The sequence below is a fragment of the Gorilla gorilla genome, chromosome 19, assembly GCF_029281585.2.
Source record: "Gorilla gorilla gorilla isolate KB3781 chromosome 19, NHGRI_mGorGor1-v2.1_pri, whole genome shotgun sequence".
Classification (NCBI taxonomy): Eukaryota; Metazoa; Chordata; class Mammalia; order Primates; family Hominidae; genus Gorilla; species Gorilla gorilla.
Window position 1 is genome coordinate 49,287,939 of NC_073243.2, and position 18,901 is coordinate 49,306,839.

Below are 18,901 nucleotides of genomic sequence, written 5' to 3' on the forward strand. Positions count from 1 at the left end.
TGGAGGCATCACGCTACCTGACTTCAAACTATATTACCAGGCTACAGTAACCAAAACAGCATGGTACTGGTACCAAAACAGATATATAGACCTATAGAACAGAACAGAGGCCTCAGAAATAACACCACACATCTACAACCATCCAATCTTTGACAAACCTGACAAAAACAAGCAATGGGGAAAGGATTCCCTATTTAATAAATGGTGCTGGGAAAACTGGCTAGCCATATGTAGAAAGCTGAAACTGGATCCCTTCCTTACACCTTATACAAAAATTAATTCAAGATGGATTAAAGACTTAAATGTTAGACCTAAAACCATAAAAACCCCAGAAGAAAACCTAGGCAATACCATTCAGAACATAGGTATGGGCAAGGACTTCATGTGTAAAACACCAAAAGCAATGGCAACAAAAGTCAAAATTGACAAGTGGGATCTAATTAAACTAAAGAGCTTCTGCACAGCAAAAGAAACTACCATCAGAGTGAACATGCAACAGGGCAAGACTCGTCCCTTAAAAAAAAAAAAAAAAGGATATTGACTTTTATTTCAAAATGTTCATATCTATTGAGATGACTAATATGTAGTTTTCCCCCTTCATTCTATTAACATGATGAGTTACATTAGTTGATTTATAGATGTTAAAACAACCTTGTTTTTGTCCACTCGTGATATATTATTATTTTTGTATGTTGCTAGATTCCACTAATGTATGGTGATGTCACACTGCCCTAATTATAAGATTTTTTACCTGAGGAGAGCAAGGGATTGGCTAAGTCTGGGCTCATGGGCAAGTCTGGCTCATGGCCTTTTTTTGTAAATAAAGTAGGTTTTGGACACAAATACTGAAACTGCCTTTGCAAAACTTATATCAGTGAGAAGACTGTGGCAGTAGGGGAGATCTGATCTAGCCACCACCCCCTCTTGCCTTTAGCCTTCAAGCTGCCTTAATTATTCCTGGGCTTTGGCCAAGCTAACTTTGGAAGACATTTCTTGATTATCCAGTTCCACTGTGTGGAAGACATTTAGTTAATACTCTATTTTTTTTATTTTATGTATGTATTTGTTTACTTATTTATTTATTTATTTTTGAGACAGAGTTTTGCTCTGTTGCCCAGGCTGTAGTGTAGTGGCGTGATCTTAGCTCACTGCAACCTCTGCCTCCCGGGTTCAAGTGATTCTCCTGCCTCAGCCTTTCATATAGCTGGGATTACAGGCGCCTGCTACCACGCCCAGCTAATTTTTGTATTTTAAGTAGAGACGGAGTTTCACCGTGTTGGCCAGGCTTGTCTCAAACTCCTGACCTCAAGTGATCCGCCTGCCTCGGCCTCCCAAAGTACTGGGATTACAGGGGTGAGCCACTGCCCCCAGCCATTTATAGTTTAAATGATAATAGCTCTTCTCCAAAACTCAGCCACCTTTGTAAAGCTAATGAGAGACCACCAGACTAGGAGGAGGAGACAAGCCTGAATTCTGCTAAAACATAGGCCCAGCAGTGGCTCACACCTGTAATCCCAACACTTTGGGAGGCCAAGGAGGGTGGATTGCTTGAGCTCAGGAGTTCGAGACCAGCCTGGGCAACATGGCAAAACCCCGTCTCTACCAAAAATACAAAAATTAGCCAGTCTCATAACCTGGTCTCATAAATAAATAAATCAATCAAGAGACATAAATGATTGCCAGCCATTATTCCAGAGGTCACAAGATATATAACTTCCCCAATTACTCCTGCATATAACATCACAACTGTTGAACCTGAGATTGGCCTTTTGAGATATCTTTTCAGGATTTCTTCATGTCTGACACCAGGGGCTCCACCTGGACCTGCCAACTGCCCCTGTGGCCCCACCCAGAAGTGGCTCAGTGCACAAGAGGACCATTCCCCACACCCTTATGATTGCACCCCCAACCAATCAATAGCAAGCATCCATTCATTGTCTAACCACTCCCACCCCTTCCCCCAAACTACCTTTGAAAAACCGCAAACCTACAAGACTTCAAGGAGGTTGATTAGAGTAATATTAATAAATCCCATCTCCCACTTGGCATGGCCAGCCTTGCATCAGTTAAACTCTTTACTGCAATGCCATGGTCTTTGTGAATTGATTTTGTTTGTGCAGCAAGCAGGAAGAACCTGGTGAGCAGTTACAATATGTTCATTTGTTGTCTGTGACTGCTTTAACACTGCAGTGACAGAGATGAGTAGTTGGTCCTGAAAGCCTAAAATATTTACCATCTGACTTTTAAAGAAAGTTTGCCAACACCTGGTATAGATCAATTTGGATAGAAGTACAGAGAAGGCAGACATTTGGGGTCACCCAGGGTGAAGTCTTGACAAGTGGAAGGATATTAGCAAAGGAATTGCAGATATTGGCAGTTGACCTTGGTATTGGTATTGGACCTTGAAATCCAAGCTGGAGAGGAAGAGAAGTAGATGAAAGGAACTGACAGGGGTTCCAGAGTTTATTCAGATTTCTTGAGAGTATTTGGAGGGGGAAAAGCTGAAAATGATAGAAGATTGTGGTCATAGATAACTGAAATGTATGATTTCAAAGAAGGGGCAATTCTAGGTAGTGACAGCGTCCTGGGTGTGGTAGCTCAGGTTATACGGAACTGAGAGGCAGTGCTGGCTACATCATCCATGTAGATGCTGAGCCCCCTCCCCACCAGGGTGGGTGGAGAGGAGTATGGTGAGCCACAGGCTTATATTTTCTTAATTTCTGGGATTTATTGGGAAAACATATTTTTTTCTTATAGAAGGGAAAAGAATGTTGTAAATGACAGGATTTCAAATTATCAAGGTTTTTGGGGTATTACATTCCTATGTTTTAAGTTGAATTGCTAACAGTCAATTTAAAAATAGCTAAAAATTTAGGAAAAAGTAAATAGAAAATTTATTGCTTTGTTTTTATACTTAAACCTTATACTTTTTAAATGTCTTTTGATTACCAGACTGCAGATGTATTTAATTTTGAGGAAACAGTTTATAGTCATCATATGTCTCCAGTCTCCATGAAGCACTGTTTGGTAGCAGGTTTGTAAGTGTATTCTTTTGTCTTTTGACATACTGAAAACTTTCTCCCTTTTTATATCTAGTTAGTTTTGATGTAGACATTTTAACCCAGAGGAATATCACAATTTTATATATATATATACATATATATATACATATATATACATATATATATACATATATATACATATATATATACATATATATATATGTACTATTTATATTCAACAGATATTGTGCAAGGCAAGCACTATGCTGTGGCCAGAATTCAGAGAATAAGAGCGTATTTCTGTCTAAAGAGTTCCTTTTAAACCACCAAAGTTTCAGAGATTTTACATGAATAAAATTTGGCAACTTTCCCAATTTGACACAATAAAACAAGGAAATTCTTTCTTTCTCTAAGATTGTGATTCAAATTAAGCATCAATTTATATAAAAGCACCTGCAACAAACATCTTCATATATAAGGAAGAAAAAATGATTTTCTGGTATCAGGTATCTGGGCCCTGTGATTCATTATTTCTGTGGCACCATGTGAGTCTCTACCTCTTTTATCTGTGAAGAAGAGCTAGGAACTAAGTTGTCTTGAGGTCCTTTCAGTCTGTGTCCAGTTTCTGTGAATCTGTTACTAGTGATTGGAAGTATATCATTAACTTGGAAAAACTAAGCTATTAAAATACAATGATTTGATGTGATAAAATAGAATAGAACTGTACATACATACATACACATTTACCAATACAAATTTCCTGGGTTTGATACTGTGTTTTAGTTACCTCACACATAATCCTTTGGGAAACTTAGTGAAGGGTACACAGTTCTCTTTATACTAGCTTTGCAACTGCTTGCAAATCTATAATTATTTCAGAATAAAAAATAAATGTAATAATAGAGGTCTCTTACTACTAAAATATAACTGTAGTTAAAATAACTTTTCTAAATGTAAACATTAAAAATGACAATGTAATTTTGGCATATATCTTTATATTTCTGCATGGATACAGTGAAAATGTCATGATTACTAATGATAATGTCTTGTTTCCTTTTGATGATGACTTATGATAAAATTATCTTAAACCGGTTCTGTTTTTACAGTTGGTACTAGAGGACCCAAAGTACAACTTTGTGACTTGAAGTCTGGATCCTGTTCTCACATTCTACAGGGTATTTTTATTTTATTTCAAACGGCAACTACTTTGAGTAAACGATTCAATAAAAAGAAACGTTACTAACAATGTATTCTTTGTAAGTGACATGACTGATGTACTTTGTGCTAGTTGTTGAGACTCAGCAGGGAAATAAAGATCCTTCTGTGCATTATTCTTATAAAACTGAACCATTGAAAACACATTTATATGAACAATGGTCACTGGGGAAGCTCAAACAATATGAAAAATAGTTCTAACTCAAAACCTTGTGTTATTTCTACATTAAAAAAACTAATGCAACTCACATCAGTGTACTTGTCTCATATGTATTATTTAATATTCTGGCTAATGAGTAAACATTGTTCTTAATATTTAGGTACATTTTTTCTCGGTAAAAATATTTTAGAAAAATATATTGAAGTAATTATTTGGTAAAGGTGTATTTAAATTATTCTTGCTACTTTTATCAGTATTAGATTGTCTAATTCTAAACAATGAAAAGATAGAATATAATTTATATATTTTGACTCATCTGAAAGAAACACACAACAAATATATTAAGAAAAGTTGATGAGATAGGTAGCATTTTTTGACATTATTATGAATTTTTATTAATATAAGCTGGGCAGATGGAAATGTCTGATGTGAATAGTTCAGTTAGCTAAAAGTGAATTAAAATATTGAAATCACCCTTTGAACTTATCACCTGTGCTTTCTAGAAAAAAACATTTTATATAAATGCTTTTCTACAAGCATGAGTTAGTTTCTCTTATAACTTTATGAGAAATTGGAAGACATTTTTATCCTTTAAAATGTTTATCTTATATGTTTTATTACAGTAATCGAACTTGAGTTATATGGATTTACTGACATAAGCTAACAACTGTATTTAAAAAGAAAGACTTACTTAACTCTGTTTTTTCCAAAGCAAAACCAGTTCTTTTACAATAAAATACCATGTTTGAAATACCCCTGTAAACTTCACATTAGCATTGAAACATCGATTATTATAAATCTGAAAAACGGTCATATCTATTCACATTGAATATTTAGCCTCACTTTCTTCAGAATCAGGCAAAATTATTGGCACTTTATCTTCTGATTTTTCAGATATCTTGCAAGACTTTTCATATAGTTGTATTTGCAGGTCACAGACAAGAAATATTAGCAGTTTCCTGGTCGCCACGTTATGACTATATCTTGGCAACGGCAAGGTAAAATTTAACTTACTTGCTTTTGAAGTTAGTAATTAATAATAAGCATTTTGAAAAGTCTACATTTATGTAATGTATATATTTTAGCATATTTAATTATTAATTCACTCCTTTAAAATGAAGTATTGAGTTAGAAATTTTAATTCATGTCACCAAAAGAAATCTTACTTTGTATTCTAATTCTAATTCTATCCACCTTCAAGGTGTTTCACCTTAGAACACAGAGGAACTGTGTTGTGTCATTCTTACACGCAAATGTATAACACGGTGCTAATTTTTAAATAGAGCATTTTTATTCATTATCTTTAACCTGGAGTTATTTTGAATTTGATATAACATATCCACACATTCATTGATTCAATTTTCTAATATTTAATGACTTCCTCCCACATGCCAAGCATTGTGCTAGGGACACAGAAGTAACCAAGGCTTTGAAAAACCAACAATCTAATGATCTAATGAGGCATATAGTCAAAAATCAGTGATTACAGGGCATCCTGAAAAATGCTTTAATAGAGGTACATCTCTGGTAGGTGTAATATAGGAAAAGAAAGCAGGATCACTTAACTCTGAGAGGATCAAAAGATGTGGGGAGGTTTATTTTTTGCTGGAGAAAAAGAGTATTGCATATTTATCTGCTGGGGAAAGAGTACCAGTAGGGAGAAACAGGTGAAGATAAGAAATGGAGGGAATAATTGGTGCATTAGGTCCTTGAATACACAGAAGTGGGTAGTATCAAGGATCCAGATGAGGGTGGAGGGGACACCTAGTTTGGCACATGAAGAGCACTGTGAGACTAAATGGAAAGAGGAAAAGGTGGACGTGAATACAGTTAATTTTGTAGCTTTGGCAGAGAAGCTCAAGAAATTCAGACTTAACGGCTTCTCTTGGTTTTTAGTGGAGTAGAACTTGATGTCATCTCTTGAAAATATAGGAATTAGGATGCAATTTTGAGGAAAGATAGTATGGATCTGGAATAATAGATTGAAAGAGTGAGGGAGCTGATTAAGGGCCCATAGGATTACTGGGCAGTTGCTCCCTGTTGAATATGTAGAGCACAGCTGTACTAAGCCACAGAAATTAAAACATTAAATGAAAGAGACTCAACAATTTTCGGTGTCTACAGGAAAGTACCTAGGTGCCTGAAAATTGTAGAAGTCATGGGTAAAAGGAAAAAAATCACAAAAAGGCTTGTAGGAGGGATCAAGGATCTAATGAAGTAGAAGTATGAGAGTTAGACTAAGAAAATTTAAAAACTGAAGGGATAGGAAGTAGTAATCAAATATTTTTATATATTTTCATAAAACTTTAAGTAGAAGAAGAATTATTACGAAAGCTATTCATATTAATTTTATAAAGATCTGTGTCTGGATTTTTTTTTAAGTTGCCAGCCCTGTCTCCCTGTCACAGTTCAGGCCCCAAAGAAGCTTCTGTTAATAACTGGCAGAATGTGATGTTGAAATTTATGATTTCTGAAGTGCAGCAAGGTCTAGAATGTAGCCATAAGAAGGCTAGCTGAAGAGGTATGAAGGTTAGGAGCTAGGTGCTGGTTATGCTTGGGTGGATTTTACATTTTTCATGCTTAACTTGGTTTTCATCAGATAAGAAGAGAGCTAAGAAGCTTTCAATTATAAGAATACTCCAGGAATTTGAATCAGTACCACAATGGACCTAGTAATCAGTGTTAAAAATTGGATATGTTCAAATCTAATCTGTTTCAGAAGAGACTTAAATCCTCATACTGATTTCATTTCCTTCATCTGGAAAGAAAGAAAACCAACTTAAGAATGGGTAATGCTAGTTTTTTGCTAACTATTCCAGTTGGCTAGGTTTGATGGTCATCTGTGAAAAGAATCGAGGTTATAGAAACCAGTAAACCTTGTGTGTATATTTTTTTTAAAAATTTTAAATAAAAAATAGGCTTATAAAAATGTAATGCTCTCTCTTATTAAAATGGCATTGATAAGCCCCCTGGGTTACAATATTGTTGAGGTCCTTGTGAGGACATGATAGCATCAGTTGAACTTATTAGGAGCACGTTGGATTGCCAGGCATTTTTCTTTAGAAATAATCTGGAAGCTGAAATAGATGTCTGATCATAGATTTGCCTTTCTTCTTTTTGCTTACTTGAAAGAAAATGAAAGTAAGTGTCTAATTTCTAGGAGACATTAAATATAGTTCTCATATATCTGGCAAAGATTGATTTGAGTATAGGAAACCAAATGGAAATGCATTGTCCTCATTATTCACCTTACACTTACTGTTTTTTATATAAAAAGGAAAAAAACACCAAATCATACCAAATGAATTCTTGAGCAAAGTGAAATTAGTTAATTGCTTGTCTTGACAGCATTTGGATAACAAGCAGTAGAAAAGGTGTGGTAAGGAACTTACTAGGAACAAGCTACAAGCCTTTCTGGTCCTTGGGAGAAAAGATGCTCATGTAATTTAAAACAATATAAAAAGCAGCAAAATTTTGTTCTTGTTATCTGGAAAAGAAAGGTTACTCTTTTTTTTTTTTGCTATTTACTCACTTATTTGAGCTACTGTTGACTATTGAATATTTGCTGAAAAGGCAAAGGTTCAACAACCCTAATGTATGAATACATATGTACCTATATAACGAGACCTCTGTGTGCCATAAAATTAGAAAGGTGGGTGAGGGGTACAGTCATTGTCCTAGCTACATATGTCAATGTAACATTTATTTCTTCTCAGTGCTGACAGTAGAGTAAAATTATGGGATGTGAGAAGAGCATCAGGATGTTTGATTACTCTTGATCAACATAATGGGAAAAAGTCACAAGCTGTTGAATCAGGTAAGGAAGAACGCATTAATAAATGTGACAATGATAGTATTTTTTTACATTGAAAATTTTTAATTGAAGCCACATAATAAATGCATATTGACAAATTGCAAACTTTATGATTTTTCAAAAGGCATTCATCGTATATCACTTTCTTAATTTACATAAACTAAATTATGATTCTCTTTCTTTAAGATACAAATAAAAATGGCAGTTTCATTTGCCCCCCAAATTTTCAAAAGTAGAAATTTTTGTGAATTAACTTGCTTTACTTGTTTTGTTTTTTGCTCCATTGAGGCCAACTATACATATTCAATGCCATTTAAAAAGTCACAATAAATTACAGAAATAATAACATTTTGTGGCCATTGTATCAACATAAAATTGTGTTAAATGTGAGTCAGCTGCAATCCATGTGACAAAGTACCTAAACTGCATTTTTACAGTAGAATTTAATTGCTGTGTAGAAATTTTGATATAGAATTAATTCTGGACCAGAAATATATTAGAATGAACTATATAAAACCTATAATTGTTTTATGTAATTTCTTAACAACTATAGTTTTATGTAGTTTCTACATAAAACTATATAAAACAATCACAAAGTTTAAAAACTATATAAAACAATCATAGGTTTTATATAGTTCATTCTAATATATTTCATATATTAGAATTTATATAGTTTTTTAAAAAACCTTATGAAGCATGTAAACTATATAAAACATGTTTTATATGTTTTTAAATTAATTAGGCTATTTTAGAATTATGCTTTCTCAAACTTGTTAATTTTGTAAGTGATATAAATTTTGAGACTACAACAGTCATCCTTTCCCTGTTTTTTTTTTTAATGGAAAACACTAGAATTATTGATTTTAATAGTCCATAGAATGATTTTTAGGTTAGCAATAAAAATATATGAGAGATGAAACGCATTTAATTTTAAATTTTAGTGTTAAGCTACACATTTAATTGAATTTCATGGCACAATTTCCTTGCTGGAAAAAAAAAAGTATGTTAGGCAGAAATTTTTTCCCTTTTTTTTTTGTTTTCCTCTATTTTTATGGTTCTGATTTATATAGCTTATCCTATTCAAATAATCTGAAGGGTTGGTTAATTTTAAGTATAATCTACTTACATTTTTTAAGTAACTCAAGTAGTTGTCCTTTAATATGTTTAATTATATCATCAAACATTAAATATGTCCTGAATACAAGAACAGATAAACTGAACTATGTTTTTCATTGCAGCAAACACTGCTCATAATGGGAAAGTTAATGGCTTATGTTTTACAAGTGATGGACTTCACCTCCTCACTGTTGGTACAGATAATCGAATGAGGCTCTGGAATAGTTCCAATGGAGAAAACACACTTGTAAGAGATTTTTAAGTATATATTTGGGTATAAATTAAGAAATGGATCTGTGACATACACTTGATTTTTTAATATATTTAACTCATTTATTCCCTTTTAATCACAGCTCTTTTTAAAAATGTGTTTCTACTATGTGGACTAGTAATTCTCAACTCAGGACAACCCACCCTTACCCACTACCTACCACATTCCCCCTACTTAGCAGAGAATCACTGTTCTACTGAGCCACTGTTCTCAATGGGAGTGCAAAGTGTAGTAGAGAAAAATAAAAGACTGAGGACTACTGATATAAATTAAAGATATGAAGCTAAGTAATCAAATTTTATATAAGTTGAGTATCCCTAATCTGAAAATCTGAAATCTGAAATGTTCCAAAATCTGAAACTTTTTGAGTGCTAGCATGACACACAAAGGAAGTGCTCATTGGAACATTTCAGATTTTGAATATTCAGATTAGGGATGTTCAGGCAGTAAAGCAAATATTCTAAAATCCAAAATACTTCTAGTCCAAATCATTTGGATGGGGATACTTAACCTGTACTATATATGACTTATAAACAAAATTTACAGTGAATTTTATAGTACCAGAATATGTAGTACTTTATTTAATACTACTGGAATAAATGTATTTCGAAGGTGCTATATTCTTATGTGACTATTAATTTCTAGTACTTGTTTTTATGTAGGTTATAGTCTTATCAGATATGCCTATGGTTTAATAATTTTCAGAATAAACTACTAAAAGCTTATAATTTGGTGATAATAATAGCTAATATTTATTGAGAGCTTGTATGTCAGATACTGTGCTAATAATAATTAGCATTTAATTTGCCAGGCAGTATTAGACAGCAGTGGGCAAAACATGGAAAAGTCCTATCCTCATGGAGCTTACATTTCAGCAAGAGTATGAAAGGCATCAATCAATTAATAGATGGACAGATGGATAAATTATATATTAGATTAGGTAAGGACTATGAAGAAAAGCAAAGCAAAGAAAGGAACACAGGAAATATTGGGACGTTGGAGTTGCTGTTTCACGTAGGGAAGTCAGGGTAGGCTTCACTAAGGTGACATTTGGCCTGAAGGAAATGGGGAAGTGGCTCATCAGTTGTTTGCTGGGGGATATCATTCTAGTCAGAGAAAGAAAAAAGGTACAAAGACCCTGAGGCGAGAACTTCCTTGGGATACGCAAGGAAGAGCTAAAAGGTTCTTGCGTTGGAATATGAAGGGAATAACCGATGAGGAACAGAAGGAACTAGGGTGCCAGATCATATGGGCCCTGCAAGCCTTTGTAAGGGGTCAGGCTTTTCTCTGGGTGAGATGGAAAGCCACTAAAGGCTTGTGAGTGGAGAAGTGACAGGATCACTCTGGAAGAGTAGCTGGGCATGTGTGTCAAAGTTTAATGTGATAAATATTAATGGTACTGAATATATATATAAATTGTTCATGTGGTTCTATTCCATTTTTCTTTCCTTCTTGAAGGTGAGTCTCATGCCCTTTGGACTTTTTCTATTAAGTCCGTATCTAAAATAATGTATTGAAAATGGAGAATACATTTTACAGTGGACTTGATCAAAGTAAAAGTAATTCATGCATAGATAACTAAGGTATCCCAGAAACTGACCTACATAGAATACTTACGGTTGATACCAGAAAAGATTACTTTAAGGGGAAACACACTGTCTTCAGATTTTTAAAGAGCTATCAGATAGAACCAGTCCTGCCATTTAGTAACTTCTTTTTTTTTATTTTGAAGTTGACAGGCCAGGCACGGTCGCTCACACCTGTAATCCCAGCACTTTGGGAGGCGGAGGTGGGTGGATCACGAGGTCAGATCAAGACCATCCTGGCTAACACGATGAAACCCTGTCTGTACTAAAAATACAAAAAATTAGCCTGGTGGTGGGCACCTGTAGTCCCAGCTACTCGGGAGGCTGACACAGGAGAATCGCTTGAACCCTGGAGGTGGAGGTTGCGGTGAGCCGAGATCGCGCCATTGCACTCCAGCCTGGGCAACAAGAGCGAAACTCCGTCTCAAACAAAAAAGAAATATTAATATGAGTTCAAGACCAGCCTGACCAACATGGAGAAACCCCATCTCTACTAAAAGTACAAAATTAGCCGGGCATGGTGGCGCATGCCTGTAATTCCAGCTATTTGGGGGCTGAGGCAGGAGAATCGCTTGAACCTGGGAGGCAGAGGTTGCGGTGAGCCGAGAGCGTGCCATTGCACTGCAGCCTGGGCAATAAGAGCGAAAACTCCGTCTCAAAAAAAAAAAAGAAAAAGAAAAAGAAATATTAATATGACATTAAGTTGCAGGATGGATTGGAGGAAGAAACCCTAAGGACAAGACAAAAGTTAATGCCCTGGTTCAATATTCATACCTCATTCAACACTTTCCAGTTCATATTTGGGAAGGAATGTGGTATACGGGAAAGACCATAGGTTTTATAACTAGGTGTCCTGAGAAACAAATGTGAATAATGCCATCACAGTCTAGCAGTTTATAATTTTTCCAGGGGGACCAGTGAAATACTAGTTGAAAACTGTTTTGTATTTTTTCTTTGTCACCCCACCCCCATATCATTGTGCAAATTGTTGCACATGTAGGATCAGAAGACACAAATGAGGGAATGTTATATTTTTAAACATGTATAGGAATTAATCTAGGAACTTACTGAATACCTCTGTGTTCCAGGTGCTTTCATATGGATTATTTCATTTGCTTTTTCACAATACATAACTCTATAAGTAAATGATGTTATTTCCGTTTAACAGATAAGAAGAATGAAATGAAGTGGTTAAATCATTATTCATAAGGGGCAAAAAAAAAATGAGTGTTTAAAACCCAAGTCCACCGAAATGAGTTTAATATTTAACCCACTATACTGCTACTGCCATGAGGTAGCTAAATGCATGTACCCATTTCTGGCACAAGTTAGCCTAAAGGGAAAGTAAGCCAAGTATAGTATCCATAGATTATTAGCATATATCCATTTTGACCTCAGTGTTTTTATTTATGTATATATATACATACACATACACACACACTTATCTAACCTATAGAAAAAAAGTGAATCACTTTTTTTTTTTTTTTTTTTGAGGTGGAGTCTCGCTTTGTTGCCCAGGCTGGAGGGCAGTGGCGCCATCTTGGCTCACTGCAGCCTCCACCTCCCAGTTTCAAGCAATTCTCTCTCTCAGCCTCCTGAGTAGCTGGGATTACAGGTACCCGCCACCAGGCCTGGCTAATATTTTTGTGTTTTTTGCAGAGATGGGATTTCACCATCTTGGCCAGGCTGGTGTTGAACTCCTGATCTTGTGATCCGCCTGCCTCGGCCTCCCAAACTGCTGGGATTACAGGAGTGAGACCACGCCCAGCCGACAAATCACTATTTAAACTTCAATATTAGCCCTGACGACAGTGGATTTTGTTGATATGCATGATCGTGATTCCCAAATGATTAGTTACTGGTTTTACACTCACCCCAAGCTTATCAAAATTATTATCAGGAAGTAAACCCATCAACTTATTTAGCCCAAAGCTTCTCAAATTTGCATGAGTGTTTACCTAGGGATTACCTAGGGATCTTGTTAAAATGAAGATTATTTTCGGTAGGATTGGGGTGGGGCCTGGAAGTCTGCGTGTCTGACTGCTTCAGGTGATGCTCACACTGCTGAGCCTGCACACTACACCTTTGGAGTACAAGCAAAGAATTTTAATTTTTGTCCCAAATACATAATTATTTATATAAAGGTAAAACTACAGTGTACACACTATTTATGGTCTGTGCTTTTTTACACTTAGCCTTTATCCCTGTTTTCTGCATAATTTTCATAATTATGATTTATATAAATCATAAAGTTAATGTAACATTATTAGGAATACATACCTATTCTCAGTTATTACCCCATTCTAAATAATACTGGATAGAATTCCTCTGGGCATATAGCTTTTGCTATTTAATTATTTCCTTAAGATAAATTCCCAGCCGGGCACAGTGGCTCACGCCTGTAATCCCAGCACTTTGGGAGGCCAAGGCGGGCAGATCACGAGGTCAGGAGATTGAGACCATCCTGGATAACACAGTGAAACCCCGTGTCTACTAAAAATACAAAAAATTAGCCGGGCATGGTGGCGGTCGCCTGTAGTCCCAGCTACTCAGGAGGCTGAGGCAGGAGAATGGCGTGAACCCGGGAGGCGGAGCTTGCAGTGAGCCTAGATCACGCCACTGCACTCCAGCCTGGGCGACAGAGCAAGACTCTGTCTCAAAAAAAAAAAAAAAAAAAAAAGAGATAAATTCCCAGGAGCAATTACCAGGTCAAGGGGTAAGAATATCTTTGCTGTTTAATGGGTAAAATTTTGCAAGATGAAGAGTTCTAGAGATGGATAGTGATGAGAGTTGCACAACAACATGAATGCACTTAATGCCATTGAGTACCATTAAAAATGGTTATGATGGTAAATTTTATATTATGTGTATGAAAAAATGTTTAACTATAAAGAGAAGGGAGAAGCCCCGCCCCCTCGTGGAGACTGCCCAGTGGGCAGAGTCGGGCGCCGCCAGGCTGGCATCCGGAAGCCAGAAGTCCGGAGCCTTAGCAGCACAGGAGTGTCTGTTACTCTCTCTTCTCAGATCCCCGCAGGAAGTATAGGAAGAGAGCAAGCGGATTCGAACCTATCTGCTTTCAAGCTGGTCATGATGATGAAACTTAGAAACAAAAATGAAAAGCCAGATAAAGGTTCCAAGGGCTGTAAGAAGCCTGCAAAACAAAATGGGAAGAAAGCAACCTCCAAAGTTCCCTCTGCTCCTCAGTTTGTTCACTCCAATGATCATGCCAATCGAGAGGCTGAAATAAAGAAGAGGGTTGAGGAGATGAGGGAGAAGCAGCAAGCTGCCCAGGAGCAAGAAAGACAAAAACGCAGGTCTATCAAGAGCTACTGTGAGGATATCCTAAGACGCCAGGAGGAGTTTCAGTGTAAGGAAGAAGTTTTGCAGGAATTAAATATGTTTCCTCAGCTGGATGACGAGGCCACTATGAAGGCTTATTACAAGGAGTTCCGTGAGGTGGTGGAATACTCTTGATGTGATTCTGGAAGTCCTGGATGCCAGAGACCCATTAGGCTGCTGCTGCTGCTTCCAAATTGGGGAGGCTATCCTATGGGCAGAAGGCAACAAGAAGCTGGTCCTGGTCTTGAAAAAGATTGACCTGGACCCCAAGGAGGTTGTGAAGTGGCTGGATTACCTTCGGAATGAGTTGCCAACTGTGGCTTTCAAGGCCAGGACCCAGCATCAGGTCAGCTTTGGAGCTGAAAACCTCATGAGGGTTCTGGGGAACTATTGCTGCCTTGGTGAAGTGCGCACCCACATCCATATGGACGTTGTAGGCCTTCCCAATATTGGGAAGAGCAGCCTGATTAAAAGCCTGAAGCACAGCCATGCATGCAGTGTGGGAGCCATTCCTGGGGTCACGAAATTCATGCAGGAGGTCTACCTGGACAAGTTCATCCAGCTGCTGGATGCTCCAGCCATTGTTCCAGGGCCCAGCTCAGAGGTGGGGACCATCCTGCATAACTGCATCCACATCTAGAGGCTGGCAGACCCCATGACCCCAGTGGAGACCATCTTGCAGTGCTGCAACCTGGAGGAGATTTCCAACTATTACCTTCTCTCTGGGTACCAGACTACTGAGCACTTTCTGACGGCAGTGGCCCACCATTTGGGGAAGAAGAGAGACTTACACAGTCAGGAGCAGGCAGCCAAAACTGTCCTAGCTGACTGGGTGAGCGGGAAGATCAGCTTCTGTAGACCACCACCACCCACTCACACTCTGCCTGCCCATCTCAGTGCTGAGAATTAAGGAAATGACCAAGGTCTTTGACATCGAGGATACCGAGCAGGTCAATGAAGACACCATGGAATGCTTGGCCACTGGAGAATCTGATGAACTGTTGGGTGACACAGACCCACTCAAAATGGAGATCAAGTTGCTCCATTCTCCAATGATGGAAATAGCAGATGCCATTGAAGATAAAGCTACTGTGTATAAGATTGGAGATCTCACTGGTTATTGCACCAATCCGAATCATCATCAGATGGGGTGGGCTAAACTCAATGTAGACCACCACCCTAAAAAAACAGTAAGGTGGATGTGTGCCCAGTGGACTGCTGCCCAGTACTGCAGAGGATCATGGAGATGGACCCCCTACAACAGGGCCAGGCTCTGGCATCCTCCCTGAAGAGTAAGAATTTACAGAAATGTGCAGATAAAATCCCCAGGGAGCTGTCTGATTCCATGATGTCTGCCCTCCACCTCTCTGGCAATGCTGATGGCAGTGTTGGTAACTAATTGACTGATCTCACTTCCCTTCCGATCCAAGCACCAGTTCCAGTGGGACGGGAGATAACCAGTGAAATAGTTTGGTTCTCCCTGAAGCATCTGCATATTAAAAGAACCCTTCCCCAACTATGTGTCTTTTCCTCCCACTGTTCTCTCCACTCTCTCCAGGAAAAAGAGTCCCAAGAGGCTGGAGCTGACAAACCCAATACCCTTTATTTAACCCCTACTCTGTTTTACAACAGAAATAAAAGAAGTATCAGCAGGAAAAAAAAAAGAATATGCCCCCCCCAAAAAATATCATTACCCCCCCCCAAAAATATCATTACCCCCCCCCAAAAAAATTCTTGGGGGGGTATTCTTTTGAAAAGAATGTTTTTTGGGAGTATATAATATACACCCCCCAAAAAATATTATTCTTTTGAAAAGAATGGTTGCATTAATAAACCATTTGCCCTTTTAGAAAGAATAGCCAAATTACACTGCCACCAACATGTTTACCTCACTTGTATCACTATTTAATGTCTTACGTTTTTTAAATTTTTTGCTAAATGGTCTAAAATGATTCTTCAAGGTTGAAGTCTGTATTTTACTTCTATTAAGATTGAAAAGTAAACATTTACCTCTGGTTTTTTACTATTTGTATTTCCTCTTTTGTTAAATGTACATTCATGTCATTGGGCCTTGTTCTGTCAACGTTGGATATTTTCCTTAAATTTAAAAGAGCCCTTTTTATAGCATAATATTTTAAGTATTTCTCCTAGTCTTTGTTGTGTTTTAAATTCAGATTTCAGAGATGAGTAACCTTATTATTTTAATCCTACAGGTGAACTATGGAAAAGTTTGTAATAACAGTAAAAAAGGATTGAAATTCACTGTCTCCTGTGGCTGCAGTTCAGAATTTGTTTTTGTACCATATGGTAGCACCATTGCTGTTTATACAGTTTACTCAGGAGAACAGATAACTATGCTTAAGGGACATTATAAAACTGTTGACTGCTGTGTATTTCAGTCAAATTTCCAGGTAAGAATGATACAGGAATTTAAAATGTTCAGCTAGCTAGCTTGCCAGACCAGTTATATGTAAAAGAATAAATTATGATTTCATTCTGAGGAGTTATACTTTTAATCCACATTTGTAGTAGGATTTATTTAATAGAGAATAGCACAGCCTAGATTGTTAGACAGCATACAATGTATGAATGAATCAATATAATACTGTGCAACTTGATTGGTATAAATTCTGTTTCTTTTGCATATGACCTTCATTTATTTAACAACTGAAAATCTGTGGTGAATTAAAATAATTTCTTGAAACAATCTTTTGGGTAAGAAATGAAATATAGGCATTTAATCATAAAATATAATTTGTATATGTTGGTTTATGTATGTGTGGATGATCTATTCTTCCTTATTTTCTACCAATGGCTAGTAAAGGGAGGTTTTGAAGTTAATACAACCTATATAATTTCTTAAATACTCTGGCTTTTGTTTGTTTGTTTTACATCCAGATCTTTTCACATCACCAATGGAGCAGATGGTTTTTCATTTTTTCAGAGAACATTTGCACAAATTACCTCATGCACTTCTTTAAATGAGTATAACATTGCAAGATAGTTGGTATTTTCCCTGTTTTGTAGGTAAGGAAAATGAAACTCATGTAAGTTAAGTACTGATAGAATGAACATTACAGATTATTAGAGCTCAAGGAGACTATCACTTTGAATCTCCTATTCATTCATTCATTAATACTGATTGCCTAATTTGTGCCTGACACTGTGCTGTAAGAGATATAGACCTGATTTTTCAGCCAGTACATACCATTATGGCAGTATTCATTATTAAAATATATAAATATTTATGTATCCTACTGGCTGGTAAACAGCTGCTGCACCAAGCCCCCAAGTGACCTCCAGCCTCAGCCCCTTCCCTGGGACCTCTTAGACGTCACCTTAACCCAGCAACTAAAAGGGGACCTACAAGACCCTACTCCAACCCTATAGCCAGTATCTCTTTTTATTAGTCAATAAGAAGGTATATCCCATTTGTTAAACATTTTTAGTGTTCTGAGAGAAGAAAACAAAAGCACCAGAGAGGTGACGTGACTTGCCCCTAACCTGCAAGTAGTTACTGATAAAGCATGTATTGTATTCAAAGAAATTCTTAAAATATTGTCCCTCCTTTCTTTGCAAAGTTACTTAGAGACACAGCCGAAATTTCATCCCAGGTACTCTAACCGCAAATTATTTCTTTCTACCAAATTGGAGCTTCTCTAATAGGTGTGCCTAGAATGGATTAAAATCGTGCCAATGGCTGCACACAGTGGCTCATGCCTGTAATCCCAGCACTTTGGGAGGCCGAAAGCATCACTTGAGCCCAGGAGTTCCAGGCCAGCCTAGGTGACAGAATGAGGCCCTGTATTTACAAAAAAATCAAAAAATCAGCCAGGTGTGGTGGTATATACCTGTAGTCCCAGCTGTGCAGGAGGCTGAAGCAAGAGGATTGCTTGAGTCCAGGAGATGGAGTGAGCCGTGTTCACACCACTGCACTCCAACATGGGCAACAGAATATGAATTCATGAATCTAGGCTGGGATAAGTAAGTAAATTAATAAATTGAAAATTTGATGAGGAATGAGATATTTATATAATCTCGACATATCACCCTACAAAATATGAATTACAAACTAAAAAGATTAATTTTACCCTGAAGGAGCCTGGCACATATCACCTTCATCAAATAATCTAAGTTAGCATCCCAGTTATGGGACATCACTTCTGTGATATTCCTGGCCAAATTGGATCACTCAAATTTAATCATGAGGAAACATAAGACAAGCCAAATGTGAAGGACAGTCTACAAAGTAACTACTGTACATCTTCAAAATTGTCAAAGTCAGAAAAGCCAAAGAGACTGAAGAACTGTTCCAGCTTGAAAACTAAAGAGACTTGACGACTAAGTGCAGCATGTGATTTTTAACTGGTCCCTTTTGCTATAAAGGACAGTATTGGA

General features: G+C 37.0%; 1 protein-coding gene and 1 pseudogene across 3 annotated transcripts in view; both read left to right on the forward strand.

Moving 5' to 3' along the window:
- ERCC8 (ERCC excision repair 8, CSA ubiquitin ligase complex subunit) overlaps window positions 1-18,901 on the forward strand; it is a 67,113-nt gene that overhangs the window by 33,188 nt on the left and 15,024 nt on the right. For all 3 annotated transcript variants that reach the window (XM_019013723.4, XM_055367848.2, XM_055367850.2), the window contains 6 exons: window positions 2,953-3,034; window positions 4,109-4,177; window positions 5,309-5,375; window positions 8,094-8,194; window positions 9,430-9,554; window positions 16,717-16,914. In XM_019013723.4, the coding sequence (XP_018869268.4) occupies window positions 2,953-3,034; window positions 4,109-4,177; window positions 5,309-5,375; window positions 8,094-8,194; window positions 9,430-9,554; window positions 16,717-16,914 (642 nt within the window). The remainder of the gene's footprint in view (window positions 1-2,952; window positions 3,035-4,108; window positions 4,178-5,308; window positions 5,376-8,093; window positions 8,195-9,429; window positions 9,555-16,716; window positions 16,915-18,901) is intronic.
- On the forward strand, window positions 13,869-16,708 carry LOC101123732 (guanine nucleotide-binding protein-like 3-like protein; annotated as a pseudogene).